At 58.6% G+C, this 19,854-nt stretch overlaps 1 protein-coding gene across 4 annotated transcripts in view; it reads left to right on the top strand.

Moving 5' to 3' along the window:
- The window catches only part of VAV2 (vav guanine nucleotide exchange factor 2), a 194,754-nt gene that overhangs the window by 167,542 nt on the left and 7,358 nt on the right, over positions 1-19,854 (top strand). For all 4 annotated transcript variants that reach the window (XM_077149047.1, XM_077149049.1, XM_077149050.1 and 1 more), the window contains 13 exons: positions 22-108; positions 1,803-1,888; positions 2,530-2,662; positions 5,557-5,666; positions 6,659-6,760; positions 7,099-7,187; positions 9,982-9,998; positions 10,561-10,582; positions 11,204-11,331; positions 12,280-12,354; positions 13,516-13,568; positions 14,749-14,865; positions 16,554-16,641. In XM_077149047.1, coding sequence (XP_077005162.1) covers positions 22-108; positions 1,803-1,888; positions 2,530-2,662; positions 5,557-5,666; positions 6,659-6,760; positions 7,099-7,187; positions 9,982-9,998; positions 10,561-10,582; positions 11,204-11,331; positions 12,280-12,354; positions 13,516-13,568; positions 14,749-14,865; positions 16,554-16,641 — 1,107 coding nt within the window. The remainder of the gene's footprint in view (positions 1-21; positions 109-1,802; positions 1,889-2,529; positions 2,663-5,556; positions 5,667-6,658; positions 6,761-7,098; positions 7,188-9,981; positions 9,999-10,560; positions 10,583-11,203; positions 11,332-12,279; positions 12,355-13,515; positions 13,569-14,748; positions 14,866-16,553; positions 16,642-19,854) is intronic.

Here is a 19,854-nt window from a genome sequence, read left to right on the forward strand (position 1 = left end):
ACCCACTCTGTTGTTTTCAAGGACTTGGCGATGTACATCAACGAAGTCAAACGGGACAAAGAGGCCTTGAAGAAAATCAGCGAATTTCAGAGCTGCATAGAAAACCTGGTAAGTTTGGCTGTCTTCCAATCAGTGAGGATTTAATTGTGATGATATCTTAAAAAAAATGTCTATTTTCTGATCTCAGAACTCAGGAAAGTGTTGTGAGCATATGCCATTGTGCCAGGGGCTGGCTGCGCATGAGTCTGGACGAGCCAGGGCCCCCACAGACCTTGAATTGAGGGGGCCCACTGCTCAGGAAGCTGGGTCTGGGGGTGTTGGGATGGGGTTGCTCATCTGGCCCCCTCTTCTCCTGCCGTGGCTTCCAGGGGCTGTGAGCATCTTGTCCAGTACCCCTGGGCCCCACCCTTGTCTTCTCTGACTCCAAGAAGGTTTGGTGCCAGGGGGTGCGGCCCGGCAGTGGGTACTCCCCTGTCCCTCAAAGGCTCGGGGTTGGGTCAGCCCCCCGTGTCCACTGGGGAGAGGATGTCAGCCGTCCTGGGAAGGAAGCACTTCTCCGCCAGATCGTCGGCACCCGCTTCTCTCACTTCTCTCGCCTCTGCCACACATTTGAGCCCGGATTTCTTGACGTCTGCCATATTGACATTTGGGGCAGGGTGATTCTCTGGTCTGCAGTCTCTGCCCGTCCGCACCCAGCCGGGGTCAGGAAGCACAGGGCCAACTCAAAGAAATGGCCCCCCACTTCTTGTTGAGGGACAGTGTTCACAATAGGCCGTCAGCTAAAGGGAAAACAGGAAATAAGCGCCTGAGTGCGGAGTGGGGCAGGGAGGCCGTGCCCCGTGTGGGTCTGGCGGACTCACCCCTTCACCATCCCCGATGGTTGCCAAGTGCTGTCCGGTCAACAAGAGCTACTTCTGCAGCGCTAAGAAAGAAGGCATGTTTGTGGTTTTGTGTTTTTGAGGTTTACGTATGAGCAATACTTGTTCATCAAGCAACAGAAATGAAGCGGCCACGGTTGCAGGTGTGGGGCAGGTCCGTGCTCAGCCTGGAGCGCAGAGCCAGCCTGGAGGTTGGCGCCTCCGTGACAGGAGCCGGGGCACGCCCCGCTCTGTGATGCCAAAGTTGCACTCTTAGTCCTTGGGCTTGGAAGCTGCTGGAAAATCCGGGCAGCATGGAAGACGCTCAAGAGTGTCCACTGCCCACCCGCCCCCCAGCTCCCTGCCCTCTGCAGCTTCTGTAGATTCTTTTGAAAGCCACATGTGGAACAGGTGAAGCTAGACTCTATGCATCAAAGCCAATGGCAGAGAAGCACGCCAGATGGAACTGAAAACAGTCTCAGCACTGCGAGAGGGGCTGTGCTTCAAAACTCATTCCTGTGGAGGGGGGTCCAGCAGGCCCCCTGTCCCGCCCTGAGCGGCACAGCAGCTTTCCCTTTCATCTGCTCTCTCGGGGCTGGGTGTCCGGCTTTCGGCTGGGTCCCTGCTCTGGGCTGCACACAGCCGTGGCCTGGTAACAGGGCAGCACCGTCTCTTTGTCCCCACAGGGTTCTCTGTGGACAGGGAGGGAGAGACCGGGCCAGGCAGGGGCAGCCTAGAAGCCTCCAGACCCGGTTCCCTCCCTCATTTCTGACCCTTCTTGTCCTCAGGACCCACCAGTAACCACCGGCTTCCTTCCCTTTTTTCCCACCTTTGTTTTCTTGGGAGAACCCCCATTGGGCGGGTACCCCTGCCCTCCTTGTGGGTGCTCGGAAGATGGGGTCTGTCCTGGCCACAGCGTCACCCTGTTGCCCTTTTTTTCCCCAGCAAGTAAAACTGGAGGAATTTGGGAGGCCCAAGATCGATGGGGAATTGAAGGTCCGGTCCATAGTGAACCACACCAAGCAGGACCGGTGAGTGGGGGCGTGCTGGGCCGGCGGCACCCCACAATAAATAGCCTGGCCCTCGGGGGCCCGCAGGTCTGGAAGTGTGGCCTTCCTGTGCAGCCAGCCGTCTGCCTGGCTGCCTTTGTTTTCCTCAGGCCTAATTGCTTCCTTCCTTCTGGGCCGGAGCAGCAGTGACCACGTCACCGACGGCTGCTCTGCCCGCGGGCATGGGGGCTGGGCTGGGGGACAGCCAAAGGCAGTGGCCAGAGCCCTGCCCCGGGCAGCCACCATCTCCGGGGATTTGGGTTGGACCCAGCGCCGCCCTCTCGGTCTTTCTGCCCGTGCCTGCTGGGAGTGACTTGGATCCCCGCGGGGGTAGCCAGGGAGCATTCCAGAGGAAGAGGCGCAGTGCTCTGCTGGCTCCTTTGCTTTGTGGGGTGCTGCGCAGGGGCCGGGCTTGCGGCTGGGATCCTAGCAGACACGGGTCCCGCCCGCGCAGAGTCCCCAGTCCCCAGTCCCGTGGAGGTGAAGACGGACATCCGTGGGGCAGCTCCGGGTTGGCTGTGAGGACGTTGCCCGTGGGGGAGGCTGGGCCCCAGCTTCGACAGGAGCAGGGGGGAGGTGTCCTGGAGGGTGACAGCTGAGCCGCTGGTCGCACGTCCGTCCAGGTACTTGTTCCTGTTCGACAAGGTGGTCATTGTCTGCAAGCGGAGGGGCTACAGCTACGAGCTGAAGGAGATCATCGAGCTGCTCTTCCACAAGATGACCGACGACCCCATGAACCTCAAGGACGTCAAGAAGGTGGGCTCCGCACGCGGCCTGGCGGTGCCCACTGTACCCCCAGGCCTGGGTTGCTGCGGCATGCACGGGGCACCTCGCCCAAAGGCAGGCTCACCTGGGGCCCTGAGCAAAGGTCCCTGTCCCAGGCCCCAGGCCCCAGGTCTGAGGCAGAGGCAAACCGGCTCGCCGCTGACATGCGTGGGGGTGGGTGGGGGTGGGAGACCCCCCTGTGGGGGCTGGCACTCCCCACAGCCCCCCCACGGCCCCCCCCCAGTCACTTCCTCCTGACTTCTGAGGGCACCCACACTGGAGGTTTTGCTGCTCTCTACCTCGGGTCTGCCTGGGGGAGGGACCACTTCAGGGTCCCTGTGCCCAGGTGAGAGCCGGCCTCTTCACCTCAGCCTGCCTGACCTCAGCTATGTGGCCCCCGCACTGGGCAGGCCCGAATTTGGAGGAGAGCTCTGGGTGGGCCTGGCTGTGGGTGCCAAAGTCTCTGATGACCAGCTCTTAGTTGTGGCAGGCTGTAACTGTAAGGGTTACAGTTACAGGCAGGGTCGTGGTTACAGGAGGTGGGGTCGTGGCTGCAGGAGGTGGGGCCGTGGCTGCAGGAGGTGGGACCGTGGCTGTAGGGGTGGGGCCATGGCTGCAGGAGGTGGGGCTTTGGCTGTAGGGGCGGGGCCATGGCTGCAGGAGGTGGGGCTGTGGCTGTAGGGGCAGGACTGTGGTTGCAGGAGGTGGGGCCGTGGCTGTAGGGGCGGGGCCATGTCTGCAGGAGGTGGGGCCGTGGCTGTAGGGGCGGGGCCATGGCTGCAGGAGGTGGGGCCGTGGCTGTAGGGGCAGGACTGTGGTTGCAGGAGGTGGGGCCGTGGCTGCAGGGGCAGGACCACAGTTGCAGGAGGTGGGGCTGTGGCTGTAGGGGCAGGGCCATGGCTGCAGGAGGTGGGGCCGTGGCTGTAGAGGTGGGGCCATGGCTGCAGGGGCAGGGTTTTCACAGCAGCACCCAGTGCTTGAGCACCTGCTGTATGCAGGTCAGCGCTTGGTCTAAAGGCTGGGAGGCCAGAGTGCTGCAGCCCTGTGGCTGGCTTCTAGAATTTTCTGTTTGGGCCCTCCTGTCTGAAATGAGGCAGTACTGCTAACCCTGGATCTCTCCCAAGCTGGGGCAGAGGTGGCCTCTCCCTGAGCTGCCCTAGTGCCGGGTACTTTGCAGGGGCGGGGCCATGCCTGGGCTGGGGCTGGGAGCTTCCCCAGGCTGCAGGACCCACTGCAGGCCCTGGCCAGCTTCTCAGTGACCTCATCTCCCCCTTTCCTCCCCTCATGCTTGCCAGTCTCATGGGAAAATGGTAAGCATCTGGCACTCGCCTGCCCCACTGCAGTCTAAGGCTGCTCTTCCCTCCCACGCTGCAGGACGGGCCACAGGGTGCCGAGACGGGGACAGGGTGTGTGGACTCCTTCTTCCTTCTTCTTTCTCTTTCTTTGCTTCCTAATTGCGAAATGATGTGTGTTCAGGAAAACAGGCGTGTTCATTACAGAAAGGTAGAAAGTGAAAATCTCGCCCCCTTCCCTGACCCCCAGCCACCCCTGCTCCTTGGAGGCAAAGGGTCAGAGATTATTTTTTGTGTATCAGACTTTTGTCTTTAAAAACCTGTGCAACTCCATTTCATCATCTTTTATCTTTCCCTCCCTCTCCCTTCTCTGCTTCCTCCTTCTTCCTTCCCTCTCTCCTTCCTTCCTTTTCTTTCCTTCTCCCATCCTCTCTCCTCCACCCCTGCTTCCTCTTTCCTTTCATGTTCTCTAACACAACGAGCTCCTACTCTCCAAACTCTTCTCCCCGAGCCCCTTTGGAAGCCCTCTCCTGGGGAGCTCTGCAGTGGTGAGGTCTGTTGGGTGGCGGAGGGGACGGAAGGCCTGCTCACGGGGGGACAAGTGTGGGCTTTGCTGACAGACCCCAGGCCTATGTTCTTGTTTGCTTTTCCTCTATTGCTTCACTTCAGAGAAGTAGAAAGTGATAGTGGGGGGGGCCTCACAGAAGGGTGAGTTCCTGGAGACAGCCCCCCGGGCCCCAGCTCGGTCACTGCAGACAGCCTGGCTGAGGCAGACTCGAGTGGGGGGCTCTCCTTGGAGAGGCAGGAGGGGGACCCAGGAGATCTTGTCAGAGGGTGCAACGCCTGCACCCTTTGCACATGCATCTGTGAGGCACCTGCAAGCACAGGCACAGGTGCTTGTGTATAAGCAAGTGTACACGTGCACACACGCAAGGACATGCACAGACATGCAGAAGTGCCGTGTCCATATGCACAGACACACCACACACCTGCCTACACCTATACACATATACATGCGCGCGCACACACATAAAAATGTGCCCATGCATGCACACCGGCACAGATATTCACACTCACAATATGCACATGCATATACCTATACGTATATGCACACACACATATGCACACACACTTAAACATGCATTACACACATATGAGCACATCAGATACATATATACACATGCACACATAATACACATGCACAAGTACATACCTAATACACATACAGGCGTGATACCTGTTTATGCATTCACACGTACATATACATATGCATATGAGAGCACACAGAAGTACACATATACACGTGCACTTGTGCATACGAGAACATGTGTGCATTCATAGAACAGGCCTAAGTACATCTGTATCACATACACACGTGCACGTGCTGTGCAGACTTGGGTACATGGGCACACGTGCATATACATATATGTGTGTGTGTCAGATCCCGTGCAGGCACAAGTCCACACACACACACTTGCCCACGTGTGCACACGTGTGAGGGCACGCTGGGATACACAGTGACATCTGTGCACACACATGCCATGATTTGTGCCCCAAGCCTCATGGGGAACAGCACGTCCCTCTCCCCTGCAGTGGTCCTATGGCTTCTACCTGATCCACCTCCAAGGGAAGCAGGGCTTCCAGTTTTTCTGTAAGACGGAAGACATGAAGAGGAAGTGGATGGAGCAGTTTGAGATGGCCATGTGAGTAAGCCGAAGCGTGGCTCGGGGCTGGGCGGCCCCGCGTGGGTTTTGTCTGGAGACCCTTGAGAGCTGCGCCAGGCTGGGAGATCCCTCCCAGAAGGGTCTGGATGCCGGATGCTGCCCCCAGACCCCCCAGGCTGGCAGCTTTCCCCCATTTTATGGAAAGCCGCAGACCTGATTTTTGGTGATATCTAAAAGAAGCCCCAATCTATGAAAGAGAGAGGCAACGGTGGGGTTCCCTGCAGTTGGGCTCTGGGCTCAGCAGGGCTATGGCCTTTGGGCAGGTGCCCTGACCTTCCAGAACTTTCTTCCTGGTGGAACCGAGATGAGAAGAAGGCAGTTCACAGGGCTCCTGGGAGCACTTGGTGCAGGACCTGGCACCCAGAGGGTCTGAGAGGAAGGACCGACGCTTTGCGTGGGGAGCCAGGGGCACCTCCATTTCTGCCCCTCGGCTTCGAAAGGTTACAATTCCTCCCCCCACATTCTGTTATGGAAAACTTCAAGGGTTTAGCAGAGTGGAAAGACCCTCCTGGACATTCAGAGCCCACCACTGGCTTGTGCCCCCTTGCTTTCTCTCCTGTCACTCTGTCCAGCCTCAGGCCACCTCACACCAGACAGATTTTCGAATGAATTGTACACAGCAGCCACGTCCCCCTGCACGCCCCAGGATGCTTACTGTGAATTAGGTAGAGTTCAAGGTTTGCCCACGTTTTTAGTTTTAAGCCACGTACAGTGAAGGGTGCCAACCACAGGTGTACGTGGCATCGTGGCGGGTTTTGGCAAGACTCCACGCCTGCCCACGCCCAAACCACTATCGGGACCAAGCCACCCCACCCCTAGAGCCTTCTCTTAGGCCAGTGCAGCCTTGTCTAATCGTCACCCAGCCCTTCGTTCTCCCCACTGGGAGTCCCAGCCCGCGAGGTGCCTGGAGTGGTAGGGGCTGTGCAGGCACCCCCGGGGCTGACGCAGCCCCCGCTGTTCCCTCCTGGCAGGTCAAACATCAGACCCGACAAAGCCAATGCCAACCACCACAGCTTCCAGATGTACACCTTTGACAAGACCACCAGCTGCGCAGCCTGCCGCATGTTCCTCCGGTGAGCCGCACCCGCCCTGTCAGCGCCGAGTGCCCCCCACCTCAGGCCTATGCCAGGCCCCGAGAGCAGGGGCCAGTACCCTGCAGGCATCAGACCCAGCGCCGGCCTCCAGGGCAGTCCAGAGCTGGCCGGCGGGTGGCTCGCTCCTGTGGGTATGTTTTGGGTGCAGGACGGTGGAGCAGTGCTGGAGCAGGTCAGAGGGGCCAGCGCATACTGGGCTGGGCAGTTAGGGAGGACCCTGGAGGCCTGGGGTGTCGGAGGATGGGGCGGCTGTGGGTGGGGCCTGCCTGGTGGTCTTTGGGCCTGATCTCCCACTGCTCTCCCTGTTGCTGGCACAGGGGCACCTTCTACCAGGGTTACCTGTGCACCAGGTGCGGCGTCGGGGCACACAAGGAATGTCTGGAAGCAATGCCGCCCTGCAAGAGCAGTGAGTGCAGCCCTGTGTGCGGGGACACGAGCGGGGGGTGGGGCGTCCTCAGGGCACCCCCTCTGTCTCCTCAAGCCCCAGGTCCCAGTTGCCCCACCTGCAGCTCACGGGCCTCCACACTCTGCACATGCCCTTGTCACACCCACAGTGACCCAGCCAGGCAGGGAGGGACTGCTGATACCTGGTGGGGAAACCGAGGCCCAGAGAGGGGAAGACCCATGAGAGGCCCAGCTGGGAGATCCAGGTCGAGGCTCATCTCTACAGCTGCCACTTTCCACTGGGACACTCAGAGGCTCCTCTCGATCTCTCCTGCCTCTTCCCATGCTAGACAGAAGCTTCTAGAATCCCCCCCCCCCCACACTAGTGTGGACACAATATTCTTGGCTATTGCCTGGAGGTTTTTGATGCTGGGGAGACACGGGTCCTGATCATCTCACAGCCCAGAGTTTTCCCAGACCTGGAGGGGGCTGCCCATCCTCAGAGGCAGCCTCATCAGTAAAAGATTCATACACATAGTGTAGCACCCCCCTTCTCCTCACACCCATTTGTCAGATGTGGAAGCCTGAGGCACAGTGATGGGAAGGGATGCAGGAGAAGCATCTTAGTGTAGGGAGATATTTGGGGCTTGGCAGGGGGCTGTGCATCTGGATCTGGAGGGGCAGCCTGGCAGCCTGAGATGGTTAGGAAGCTTTGGTGCTGCCTCTGGTGGGGGCTGCCACCCTGGGCCCGGGCTGGGGAATGGGCCCTCAGGCTTGGTTCTGGGCAATCCTCTCCCCTGGGTGGCATTGGGAGGTGCCAGGGAGAACCCAGCACACAGATAGGGAAATCTGCTGAGTGCCAGGCTCCACACAGCTACAGGGGGGTTATCCAACCCTCACTGCATCCTGTAAAGGGTGCCACATCTCACCACCTCCCCACGCACAGGGAAGCCAGGCCCAGAGAGGCTGAGGTGTGCACTCCATCCAGGGCACGCCGCCACCAAGTGGAGACAGTGATCCTGCCAGGCAGGCCCAGCAGCTGCTCCTCATTCCAAGTACAGGCCTAGTCACAGCTTGGACACAGTGTGGATGGGGTCCCCTTTGCCGTGTGTCTGCAGTGATGGGGACCTCCTCTGCTCCCCTTGAACCGTGGTTCCTCCTTTACCTCCATGGTGATTCCAGGAGGGGTTGTGGCCACCATCCTCTTCCACCCCCTCCACAAAGTCAGAATTGGAGGCATGCAAAGTGTGCCCGATTTCTCCACATGTCGTCTGTACTCCAAGGCTTTGTCTGCCCATATCTCCACCCAAGCCTCTGGCCTTCAGTTCCCCTGAGGTCCTGGTCGCCTCTTACCTGGAGACCACCTGCCAGCTGAGGAGGTGCTGAGCCGTAGATTCACATCTGCAGTTGCAGTTCATCATTCCTGACAGGCACCAGCCCAGCCCTCAGCCCAGAGCCCTGTCTCCCATCCCCTGACTCACGGAGCCGGTTCCCTCCGTGTCCAGGCCCCACAGGTCTCCAGCCTGGGCCACGCGGCAGGTGGCCTCTGTTCCTGAAGACGCCCCCAGCTCCGCTCCATGCCGCCCTCCTGCGGCCATGTCACCCTCAAATAGACAGCTCGCCACAGTGACTTAATTCTGACATTTTTGGAAAAAAGAAAAGAAATAAAACAAAGCAAAGAAAATAAATATCACCCATCACCTTATCCAGAAATAGCCAACGGCAATATGTTGGTATATTTCATTTCAAGTTATTTTTTTCTTTAAATAATATATTTTCTGATTATAAAATCCCCATTTCCCATAGACATTTGGGAAATGTAGAGAGGTGTAAAGGAGGAAAGTAAGCACTTCATCAGCCCATGACCTCAGTTAACCACGTGCTGCAGTGTCTTTCCTTCCTTTTTGCAGATGTTCTCACCACCCATCCAACCTCTTCTTATGCTTTTGCTTTCTTTCTTAATGCGTAAAAGTGGAATTTTACCATTTAAGCAAGTTCGTGCCTTTTTTCTTTTAAAATGTTTATTCTAAAAACACACAGAACCTAAAATTCCCCCCTTTTACCCACATCCAGATACATGACTCAGGCCATTCACTGCATTCCCGGCGCTGTGCCACTATCTCCTCCGTCGCACTGCTGGCCCCACCCCAGGCACCGCTGACCTGTAACCCTGTTCCTTAGGGTCTCTAGGTCTGTGTCAGCCCAAAGCAGCCTGTGGCTGTGAGTGTTAAATGGTGCCGAGGTCCCATCAGCCACACTCGTTACAGCTGTGGTCCCTCCCTCTATCCAGCGGTGGGGTAGCTGCCTGGCTTGGCAGGGGACAAGCCCTGTCTGCTTTAGCATGCCCCCCTCAGGGAAGTCCAGAGCAGGCCAGCTGATTGGCCACAGCACCTCTTAGCACCAGTGTGTCTAAGACACAGGGTGCAAGCGTGTCACACACACGCTCCACCACTGCCTATTCGCCATCCACAGCAGACATCACCAATCGATAGTGGAAATCTTCCCCTAGAGCTCAGGGACTGCCTGATCCAGGTGGTGCAGCCATTTACGCAGAGGTAGCCCAAGGGGTGAAATCTGTTTACCATCATGGATCTGAAGCCCCTAAAACCACAGCTCACTGTCCGAGCTGAGAGATGTTCATAGCACGTGCCAGGGTCTGTTTATCCGTGGCCATGTCTGAACCTTGCCTCCCTGGAGCTCGCCTCACTCACAGCTTCAGCCTGGGCACTGTGACGTGTGCGTGTGCCAGCAAGAGCAGGACGGGCACTCGGGGCCAGCAGCTTCCCCCTCTCATGCCCGGTTTGCTTCCTTTTCAGGTTCACCTGCAGACCTGGTAAGATCCCCGAGTGGATCCCCTTCCTTTTCCCTGTACTGCACATAGACCCCAAAGATCCCATCCTTCTGGTTTTCCCACCTGCCTGGGGCCTGGATGAGCCGCTGCAGCTTACGAGGGACATTTGCTTCCCTCATGGGTGTCGGTAGAAGCACGTCCTGCACACAGCCTCCAGGGTCCCAGGAGGGCCAGGCTCGCTGCCCACTCTGCCCTCCCAGCAGCTCTAGCGCGGCATGTCCCAGACGGAGAGGGGGGAGGCTATGGTCTTCGGTGGTCAGGGCAGCCTTTCTGTAGGAGGTGGCAGTTGGAGGGAGAGCAGAAGGGGAAGGCTATTCCAGGGTGAGGAGGGGCGCAGAGATGGAAGCTCTCCATAGGAAGACTGGGGCAGGAATGGGGTTCACACTCAGGCCCTGGGGTGCTTCGGGTCCTGGCCCTCTGACTCCCCTGCCCCGACCGCTCCTGCCTTGACCTTCTCCCTGGGGTATGTGGGGAGGGGGCACCATGTATAGAGGCCGAAAGGCAGCTTCTCCCGACATCCATCTGTCTGTCCTTGTTCCCGCAGGATGCCTCTGGAGTGGGACCAGGTGAGTCTGGGGGCTGCCCCCCTCTGCGGTTATCTGCACCAACGGTCACCCCTTGCTGAGCCCTGCCTGGGCTCCCTCCTGCCTCCTGCTGCCATAGGGTCAGGGCAGAGGGTCAGAGTCCCTCCCCAAGCAGAGCAGGCTGCTGGGGCCGTGGTGTCAGGAGATGCGGTCTCAGAGGGCCCGGTGTGCGAGCGGCCTGCAGATTCTCTGGGGTGCAGCCAGGACCCTGCTTTAGCCCAGAGCCACCCCTGTCCAGCTGTGGGGCCTGTGGCAAGTCACTGACCCCTCACCACCCCATCTCTGGCAAGGACTTCCATTTTTCTTCCTGCACAAGCTGACTTGAAATCCAGTCTGAGAGGTATTGGGGAGCCGTGGAGCAGGCTGCCATTTAAAAATAAGTTGCTATTACCGTGGCAATGTCCTGAGTCTGTTTATTGTATAAATAATGTACTTGTGAGACTCCTGGGTCTTTTTATGAGATGTCACGAAAAGAATGCGGGGAAGGGGTGGGGGGCCCAGCAGTGGTCTCTCGCCAGAGGCCCTGCTGGGTCAGCGGTGAGGGGAAGGCGCCAGGGTGCAGCCACCGAGTGCCGCCCTCCACCCCCCTCCTGTCCTCTGCAGGTCCCAGGATGGTGGCCGTGCAGAGTTACCATGGCAGCCCCGCGCCTCCTGGGAAGCCGGTGCTGACCTTCCAGACGGGTGACGTGATCGAGCTGCTGCGAGGCGACCCCGAGTCTCAGTGGTGGGAGGTGTGTCCCCAGGCAGGGGCAGGTCAGGGTGAGAGGATGAGGTTCCGGGCCCCAGGGGCTCATAGCGGGGCCCCCTCTGCCGCTATGAGTGGCCTCTGGCCCAGTCCTCCTCATCACACCTGGTTTCTGGGGTTGGGAGCACATCGCCCCGCACAGGGCCCTCCCGCCAGCCCCTGTCCCGCTCCTGGACCCTTAGGGCTCTGCCTGGGCCGCGTGGTGCGCACCCCCTCCCCACCCCGTGCCAGGCAGCTGTTAACACTGTCGGGAGGCAGACAGGCACTGTGCTCGGCACAGGGGGCAGTGGAGACAAAGACCCGTCCCCACCTCCCGCCAGGAATCCCCCGTGCAGCAGGGGGACAGGGCAGCCCCAGGAGAGGCCAGCCTGATGTGGTTCATGGTTCTCAGCTGAGACCCTGTGGTGGACCCTGGCCTGCCCCTCAGTGCCTGCCCCCACCCCCGAGGTCTGCAGGGGCTGCACGGGGGCTCCCCCTGGGCCTGGCCTGGCCTGGGAGGGTGGCATCCTTGGGGGGCCAGTGTGGAGCTGAAAGCCGCTGCTGGGTTTCTGTCCCCCCGAGGGCACCTGCAGTCCTGTGATCAGAGGCAGGGGATTTACCTCCCCGCCCCTGGGCCCCTGGCCCGGAGCGGGTCTTGGGGCCCTCCCAGGCTGGGGAGGCTGCACGAGTCAAGGCTGCGTCTGCACGTTGTCGCGATACCCTGATTCTCAACGTCTGTTCTGGGGTGTGGAGAGAGAGGACCTCTCCCTAGCCGGGACGCAGGGCTCTCGCCGAGCTCCAAGCGTATTAACCTCTCTGGCTTCAGTTTCCTCACCTGCCCGGGGGTGCTGCCCCTTCCAGGGTCAGCGGAGGGCGCAGAGGCAGTGCCGTGCCCGTGGCGAGGCCCCCTGCGCGTGCGCTGACGAGGCCCGGGCTCATCTCTTCTCCTCTCCAGGGTCGGCTGGTGCAGACCAGGAAGTCGGGGTACTTCCCTAGCTCGTCTGTGAAGCCCTGCCCCGTGGATGGAAGGGTGAGGCCCTCTACCCAGGAGCATGGGGGCAGAGCTTGGGGTTGGGGCTGGGGGGGCTCTGGAAGCCGCTCCCTCCCCCCAGCTCCCCTCCCCGGGTGCCCTGGCTAAGCAGTCCTGGAGGAGCTGGAGCCGGCCCTGGGGGCGGGGGGCGGGCTGGGGGTCTCGCTTCACTCTGGTTTTAAAGGGCTGTGAGGGGCCTCACTACAGCAGGGGGAGGGGCTAGGGACAGCGGCTGTCCTCACTGAGCGACCCTCTAAGTCTCCTCAGACTGTTATCCTGGGGGCTTCCTCAGACAAGGCTGAGGTTGACGGTGTCACAAGGATTCTTTGGAGGAAGGCATCCGACATTACTTTCACCCAAGGGCATGGAGCAGAGTCTCCTCTCTGCTGCAGGGGGAGTCAAGCCGTCAGCCTTACGTGGATTGAATAACCCTCCCCACAAGGCACAAAGCACATCCCAGCTAGAAGGGAGCAGAGCCACTCCCTTGGGGTGCAGGAGGAGGGTCCTGGCCCCGGGAAGCCCTGACCCCTCTCCCAGGTCCGGCCGGCCTCCCCCTCTGCCCGGGTGAAGGAGGGTGTTTGGAAAGGTTTGTCAACTGGACAAAGGGGCCAAGTCACCCTAGGAGAAGGGTCACCCGCTGGGGTCCCAGGCTAGCCCCTCCCCTCCCCTCGGCCTCAGTGGCCCCATCTGCATGGTGGGCAGGGGTGGAGGGTGGGTGGCTGCTGGGGCTCCCCCAGGATGGGGACTCTGCCAGGGAGGTTGCAGCACCTGTGTGAGAGTAGCCCACCGCCTGGACATAAAACTGTTGCCAGCCAAATATCCTGCCTCTCTGGGCCTTTGGAGGCCTTCGAGGGCCCCCTCTGGTGTAGAGAATCCTGGCTGTGGGGTGAACTCACCTCCCTTTGCTGAGAATTCCTGCAGTGTTCCGTTGTGCCCTCACCCCTTCTGTTGTGCCCTCACCCCTTCTGTTGTGCCCTCACCCCTTCCGTTGTGCTCATTCACCCCTCCTAGCGCACTGGGCACCCACTCTTGGAGGTACCCCAAGGGATCCAATGAGTGACCCCGGCCCCATGCAGGTGTTCAGGTCGGGGTGGGGCGACTTACCAGCCCCTCGGGCCCCCTCTGTGGCCAAGGCCTTAACGTGCTGCTCTCTGCCCCCAGCCGCCTGTCAGCCGGCCACCGTCTCGGGAGATGGACTACACAGCCTACCCCTGGTGAGTGGGGGTGGGCGGTGGCCCCTTAGCTGCGGGCTGTGCAGCCCCCAGCTGTCCCCAGATGGCCTCCCTGCCTCGGCTCTCACTCTGCCAGCAGCCAGTTCCCCCAGGCTTGGGACCGATTGGTCATCAGGTTGAGACAGGTGGGGAAACCCCATTGAGCTCCAGGTAGGAAATATACAAAGAGGTGACATTCAGGTCAGATTCATGGTCACGGGTTCAGTTTCCGCTACTCGACGAGGACCCAGAGGCTGCAGGATCAGTAGAAGGGGGGTTTGGAGCTGGGCGTCCTGCACGTGAGCCCCGGGGGAATCTCAGCTTCCATATCCAATTTGGAGTCCGTACCTGCCATGTGAGCCAGGGTGCCTGGGTGGCTGCCCCGGTTGCCCTCGTGGTTTTCGAGTTGGGGTTTATCCCTAACATCCCTTGCTCTCCGGCAGGTCAGCCCCTGGGTTCAGCTGCCCAGTCCGTGTCTTAGGGGGCACTGGTCCTGCATGTTAAGGCTCAGCAGGCAGTGATCAGTCCACCCTGTGACTTTCACTCAATGCGTAACAAGCAAACCTTACTATTTCAGTGTGGAGTCTCTCCTGCTTGCACAGTATTACAAAAGTCCCAGCTGATCCTGGCAAGTGGCTGCGGATGGCAACAGGTTTTGCTTTGGGGGCTGGGTGGAGCACAGCTTGCTTTGTCTTCTCAGGCAGTGCTTCATTTAAACAGAGATGCAGGGAGAACTTTATTTCAAAGTCTGTCCAAAATTCAGTTTCAACAAAAGCACACCAGGGGCAAATGCTGACATGTTTTTTCAGCGATTCAGAACGGATTTTAGAAAAGAAACCTGACCTCAGATTTAGGTTGTGCTGAACCCCCTTGCAGCCCCTGGGGCTCTCTGGTGGAGCCGATGAGCCTGGGTCCTGGCTCGCTCTGCAGTCTCTGTCCGCCCCAGCCCACACAGCCAGGCTTGAGTGCCCTCGTGGACGCTGAGCTGATCCCTTTGGCCCCCTGCCTTCATGTCCCACCTGCTCAGCTCCCGACCAGCTTGTTTTGGAGATCAGAGCTCTGCCGAGTGACCAGAGCCCCTGGCACAGGGCCCGGCATGGACAGAGGGCCTGGGGCCCTTCCAGCAGCATCACTGTCCAGCTCTTCTTTCCTGCCCAGCCACTCAGAGTCTGTGTCCCTGCAGGTTTGCAGGTAACATGGAGAGGCAGCAGACGGATAACTTGCTCAAGTCCCATGCCAGCGGCACCTACCTGATTCGGGAACGCCCCGCGGAGGCCGAGCGCTTTGCCATCAGCATAAAGTACGTGGCAGTAGGCAGCTGTGGGGGCCAAGGAGACCCCCTCCCCAATGCAGCTCTGAACCTGAGAGCCACAACCCCCCACCCCACGTCCTGGGCTTATTGGTGGGGGTGACCGTCTAATTTCTTTTCCAAATCAGGATTCAAAGTAGAAGGAGCTGAAAATAAGACATTCCTTCTTCAGGCGGCACAGGCAGCCAGGGTATATGTGAATGAGGCGGTCAGCTGCCCAATCCCTGGCCAGAGCTGCCACTCTGGGTCGGACATCCTCAGATGGCAGGGGCCAGACAAGCTCAGCTTCCCAGAGCACGGGTGGTCCTGAGAGCCCGGGGAGTCCACCAACACCCCTGGATGGGTCTTGGAGAGAGCAGCAGAGCTGCCCTGCTGCCCGCAGCTGTGACCAACATGGGGCGCTCCCCTGGCTGCCCTGCTGCAGCTTCTGCACACAGCCTTCTCTCGGGGTGTCTTTCTCCTGGACGAGTCTCAGGCCAGGCCACAACCAGCCCCGAGGCCAGCGTTTGAATGGGCTGGTCAGCCAGGGCCTTAATGGAGTTGACAGCCAAAGCACGGTGGTCTGTGTCCTGGGGCAGGGGGTAGGCAGGGGGTGGCAGAGCACTTGGGAGGTGGGGGCTGGAGAGGGGCCAGACAGGGGCTGGGCGAGGGTGTTGGGGGCTCAGTGGGGCGAGCCCGTGTGCCTGGGCTGCTCCGCCTCTGTAGATGCTCAGTCCAGGCAGAGCCGGGGAAGCAGTGGCAAACGTATGGCCAAGATGGGAGCCCAACACCAAGCTGACCCCAGCGGCCAGGCCACCCCAACTCAGTAGAGATCCTCCCGGCACCTTCTGTGTGCCTGGCCTGCAGGGCACCCTGGGGGACTGATGGCCCTGTCCCCGTGGGCCTGGGGGTGGGTGACCACTCACAGCCCACGTCATGTCCAAGTGGCTGCTCCATGGGGGTCTCCTCGAGGGGGCTCACCAGCTGACATTGACCTGTCTACCAGTTACATGAACTGACTCCCAGACGCTATGCCCCCCTGCCGGCCTGGAATAAGTCCCTCGGCCGTGGAGACCTTCTCTGTGCCTCGCTGAGTGTGGCTGGCTGACAGTTTGCTAAGGGATCTGTGCCTGCTCTTCCAAGGAGGCCGGTCTGCGGTTTTCTTGTGGTGTCTGTCTGCTCTGATGTTGGTTGGCGAGGAGTGGGCGTATTTTAGAGGGGAGGGGTCTGGCGCGGCTCTCCGAGAGGCCCCGAGGATGGCAGGGGGGTGAGGTGGGGCGCGCTGGGGGAGCCCTGTGGCTGGAGAACCGAACGGGAGCAAGAAGTTCCGGGTGCAGAGAAATAGGGAGCAAGAGCCCCTTGCTCAGCAGGGCTGGAGCTGAGCGCGGTGGGGAGGAGCCGGGTGGGCAGGGCAGGGGGGCGCACAGTGGGAGGGCAGGGCAGGCCCAGGCAGGGGAGGGAGGGCCGCATGGGCGCAGGAGGGCTGGGGCCGGCCAGGTGCTCCTGGCTCAGGTGAGCAGCCAGGGAGGGGCCTGGGCTCCTGGTGCGCCTGGGGAGGGGCCGGGGGAGGGGCCTGGGGCGGCTTGGGCGTCTGGTGAGCCCGGGGAGGGGCCGGGGGCCGGGGGTGGGGCCTGGGACCGGGGGAGGGGCCTGGGGCGGCCCGGCGCGTGGTGAGCCGCGCGGCTGTGCTGTCCGCCCAGGTTCAACGACGAGGTGAAGCACATCAAGGTCGTGGAGAAGGACAGCTGGATCCACATCACGGAAGCGAAGAAGTTTGAAAGTCTCCTGGTGCGTGGCCCTGTGGGCCTGTGGGCCTGTGGCCTGGGTCTGGTGGGGGGAGGCGCCCCGCGTGCCCTGCACCGCCTGGCTGAGGACAGGCGGCCCCCACCGTGGGCCTGCAGCCGCCAGAGCCTGCCTGGCCAGCATTTCCCGACGACGGCCGGGCCTTAAGGGACGCGGGAGTTGGTTTGTAAGGTCGCGGGGCAGTGCAGGCTGAGACAGTGCTCTGGGCAGCGACTCCCGCCCGCACCCCAAAGCCATGCCGGGCCGTTGGCCTTGGCGCTTACCCTAGCGGACAGTGAGGGAAGGCCCAGAGCTCCCCCAGCGTCCGGCACCCCAGCTCCCCATTCCCGCAGGTCTTCCTGCAAGAGCCAGAGATCCACCAGTGTCGGGCACCCCAGCCCCCAGTTCCCGCAGGTCTTCCTGCAAGAGTCAGAGCGTGCTGCCCAGGGGGCTGCAGCCAGCCCTTCCGGCCTGCCCCTGCACCCACATACCCCTGGCCACCCTGCCCCACTGTCCGGCCACGGCCCGGCCCCCCAGAGCACAGCTGAGGGCACAGTCCTTGAACGTGACTGCGCAGTTGTGTCCAGTTCTCCCCTCGTTACAGAGCTGCGTGTGTTGAGGCCAGGGACCACAGAACCCGCTTTGTTCATATCTCTGCTTGAAGTCTGATCACGGTTTCAATTTTTTAAACACTTTGTGTATGGGGTGCGGCTGACTTTCAAAGCTTCAGAGCTCTACTTCTGAGTCTCAGGTGTCATATAAATGTCCGACGTTTCTGGGAACGACCAGGTTATAAACAGTCAGCTCAGTATCTCGAATTTAGAAATACCAGTTCCATCTCCTGAATAGATGAGACTGCTGTAAGAGCTGACAGTCTAGGACCCTTTACAACAGGCCCCGACCTGATAACCCGTGTTCTCGACTTCAGTTCGCTGAGTTTTTATACTGTAGTTAGTCCCTGTGAGTGAGGCGTGATAGTATTTGTCTTTTTGTTCCTGACATTTCATTCAACATAATTTAACTTGTATGGTCAGTTTAGTTGAACACGATTAAGTACATGAAATCTTGAATAGGGCCTGAGAGTTTTTTGGTTTGTCCAGGTTAGTGTGATGTCCCGAAGTATCCCAGAGTAATTTGGCAATGAATTAAGAAATATTTCCAAAGTCCCCTTGGGGGACAGGGAAGAAAGGAGGAAATATTCAACTTCCCCATTTGGAGAATTCCTGGTATTCTCGCAAGTTGTGGGGACAACCAATTTAATAGGCTGAGCCCTTGATTTGGGGTCTGCTCCCATGAAACTTATTCCTGCAAAGGATAGGCTAAGCCTACTTATAATTATGCATAAGGGTCACCTCCTGAGAACCTCTTTTGTTCCTCATATGTGGACTTTAAGACAAATTGGCAGATGAGCTCAATGCCCTCCCCACCTCTCCTTGGGCCAGAGCTCCCGGGATGAGCCGGGACTCAGTATCAAGGGATTGAGAAAGCCTTCCTGACCAAAAGGGGGAAGAGAGATAGGACAAGTGTCAGTGGCTGAGAGATTTCAAACAGAGCTGAGAGGTTGTCCTGGAGGTTATTCTTATGTATTATATAGATATCACTTTTTAGTTTATGGTGTATTGGAGTGGCTGGAGGGAAGTACCTGAAACTGTTGAGCTGTGTTCCAGTAGCTTTGATTCTTGAAGAAGATTGTATAAAGATAGTAACGTTTACAGTGTGACTGTGTGATTGTGAAATCCTCGTGTCTGATGCTCCTTTTATCCAGGATGTGGACAGATGAGTAAAAAATATGGGCAAAAAATAAATAAATAATAGGGGGACAAAGGGTAAAATGAAATTTAAAAATTAATGTAAAATCTTAAAAAAAAAAAAAAAAAGGTAACGGGAGAGGCAGCTAGGGAATTTCCTGAATCTTGAAAAAAAAAATTTATGTGGGTTTTCCACATCGTGAGTGTGATGCCCCCTAAGACCTGCGATGTGGGAGGGACTCTATCAGCCCTCCAGGACAAGTTCTTTCAGCCTCTTTCCTAAGCGTAGCCTAGAGCATAATTAAGGAGACTTTCTTTAAAAACACTTTTTTTAAAAAATGTTAAATATAACGTATATACATAGCAAAGAAAGAAAAAAGCAGTAGTTTTCAAAGAGCACTTCAATAAGTCATTAGAGAACAGATCCCAGAGTTTGTTATGGGCCTCCGTGCCACCCTCTCAGAGCTTTCTTTCTAGCTGCTCCAAAACACTGGAGGCTAGAAGGAATTGAATAGTGATTCAGCAGTTAAACTCTTTTGTTACATCCTGTTTTCTTTGTTAGACCCTCTCCCCCTCCTCCGATCCTTCCCCCAGTCTACAGGGGTCTGTGGGGAACACCTGTTCTGACTTTCTCCTGTGGAGAAGGGTGTGGACACTAAGGGGGAGGGGGATGGGATTGATAATCCTGGAGACGCTGGTCCCTCTGGGTTTCAGGGTCTCTCTGACCGAGGCACCCTCCGGAATTATATGGTCCAGGAAGGCAAACCTAGTGCATGAGGCCTCTGTAGGGTCTCAGTTTGAGCCCTTGGGTGTTCGTAAGAGTCACCAGGAGTGATGTCGGTTGGGGTTTAGGAAACCATGGCAATCAGCACTGTCTAACTGAAGCTTGCATAAGAGCAGCCTCCAGAGTAGCTTCTTGACTCCGTTTGACCCCTCTTGTCACTGATGCCTAATTTTATTACACTTCTTTCCCCGTTTTGGTCAGGAAGGCATGGTGGATCCCACAGTGCCAGGGCCAGACTCATCCCTGGGGTCTGCACTCCACACTGTCAGGGAGATTTTCACCCCTGGATGTCGTCTGTCGACGAGTCTCCTTGCAGCATTGGGTTTAGAGAGAGGCTGCACCTGAGTAACAGGGAGCCTTCTGGGAAGCAGCGCTTCGGCCTTGTTGTGGGGTCTTAGCTTCTCTACTGCAGAAATAAGTTTCCTAAGGGCAAGCCTCAAAATCCAGGGCATGGCCTATTTTCGTGGGAGTCCCCAGTAATTGAGAGGGTACCTGGAGTTTCCCAGATGTAAATATATATATTTAGTCCTTCGAGTGACTAAATAGACTTTTTTTAAAACAAAAAGCCTGCCGATACTCAGCTTTTAGTCTGCCTTCCTGTGTGAGCATGAAGCGTCTCCCCCTGGGTCCGCCTCTTCCTCCTGGTCGCCGAGGGTGCTTTGGATGCACTGTTACTTCTGAAGCTCT

Source organism: Tamandua tetradactyla, chromosome 2 (genome assembly GCF_023851605.1).
Source record: "Tamandua tetradactyla isolate mTamTet1 chromosome 2, mTamTet1.pri, whole genome shotgun sequence".
Taxonomy (NCBI): Eukaryota; Metazoa; Chordata; class Mammalia; order Pilosa; family Myrmecophagidae; genus Tamandua; species Tamandua tetradactyla.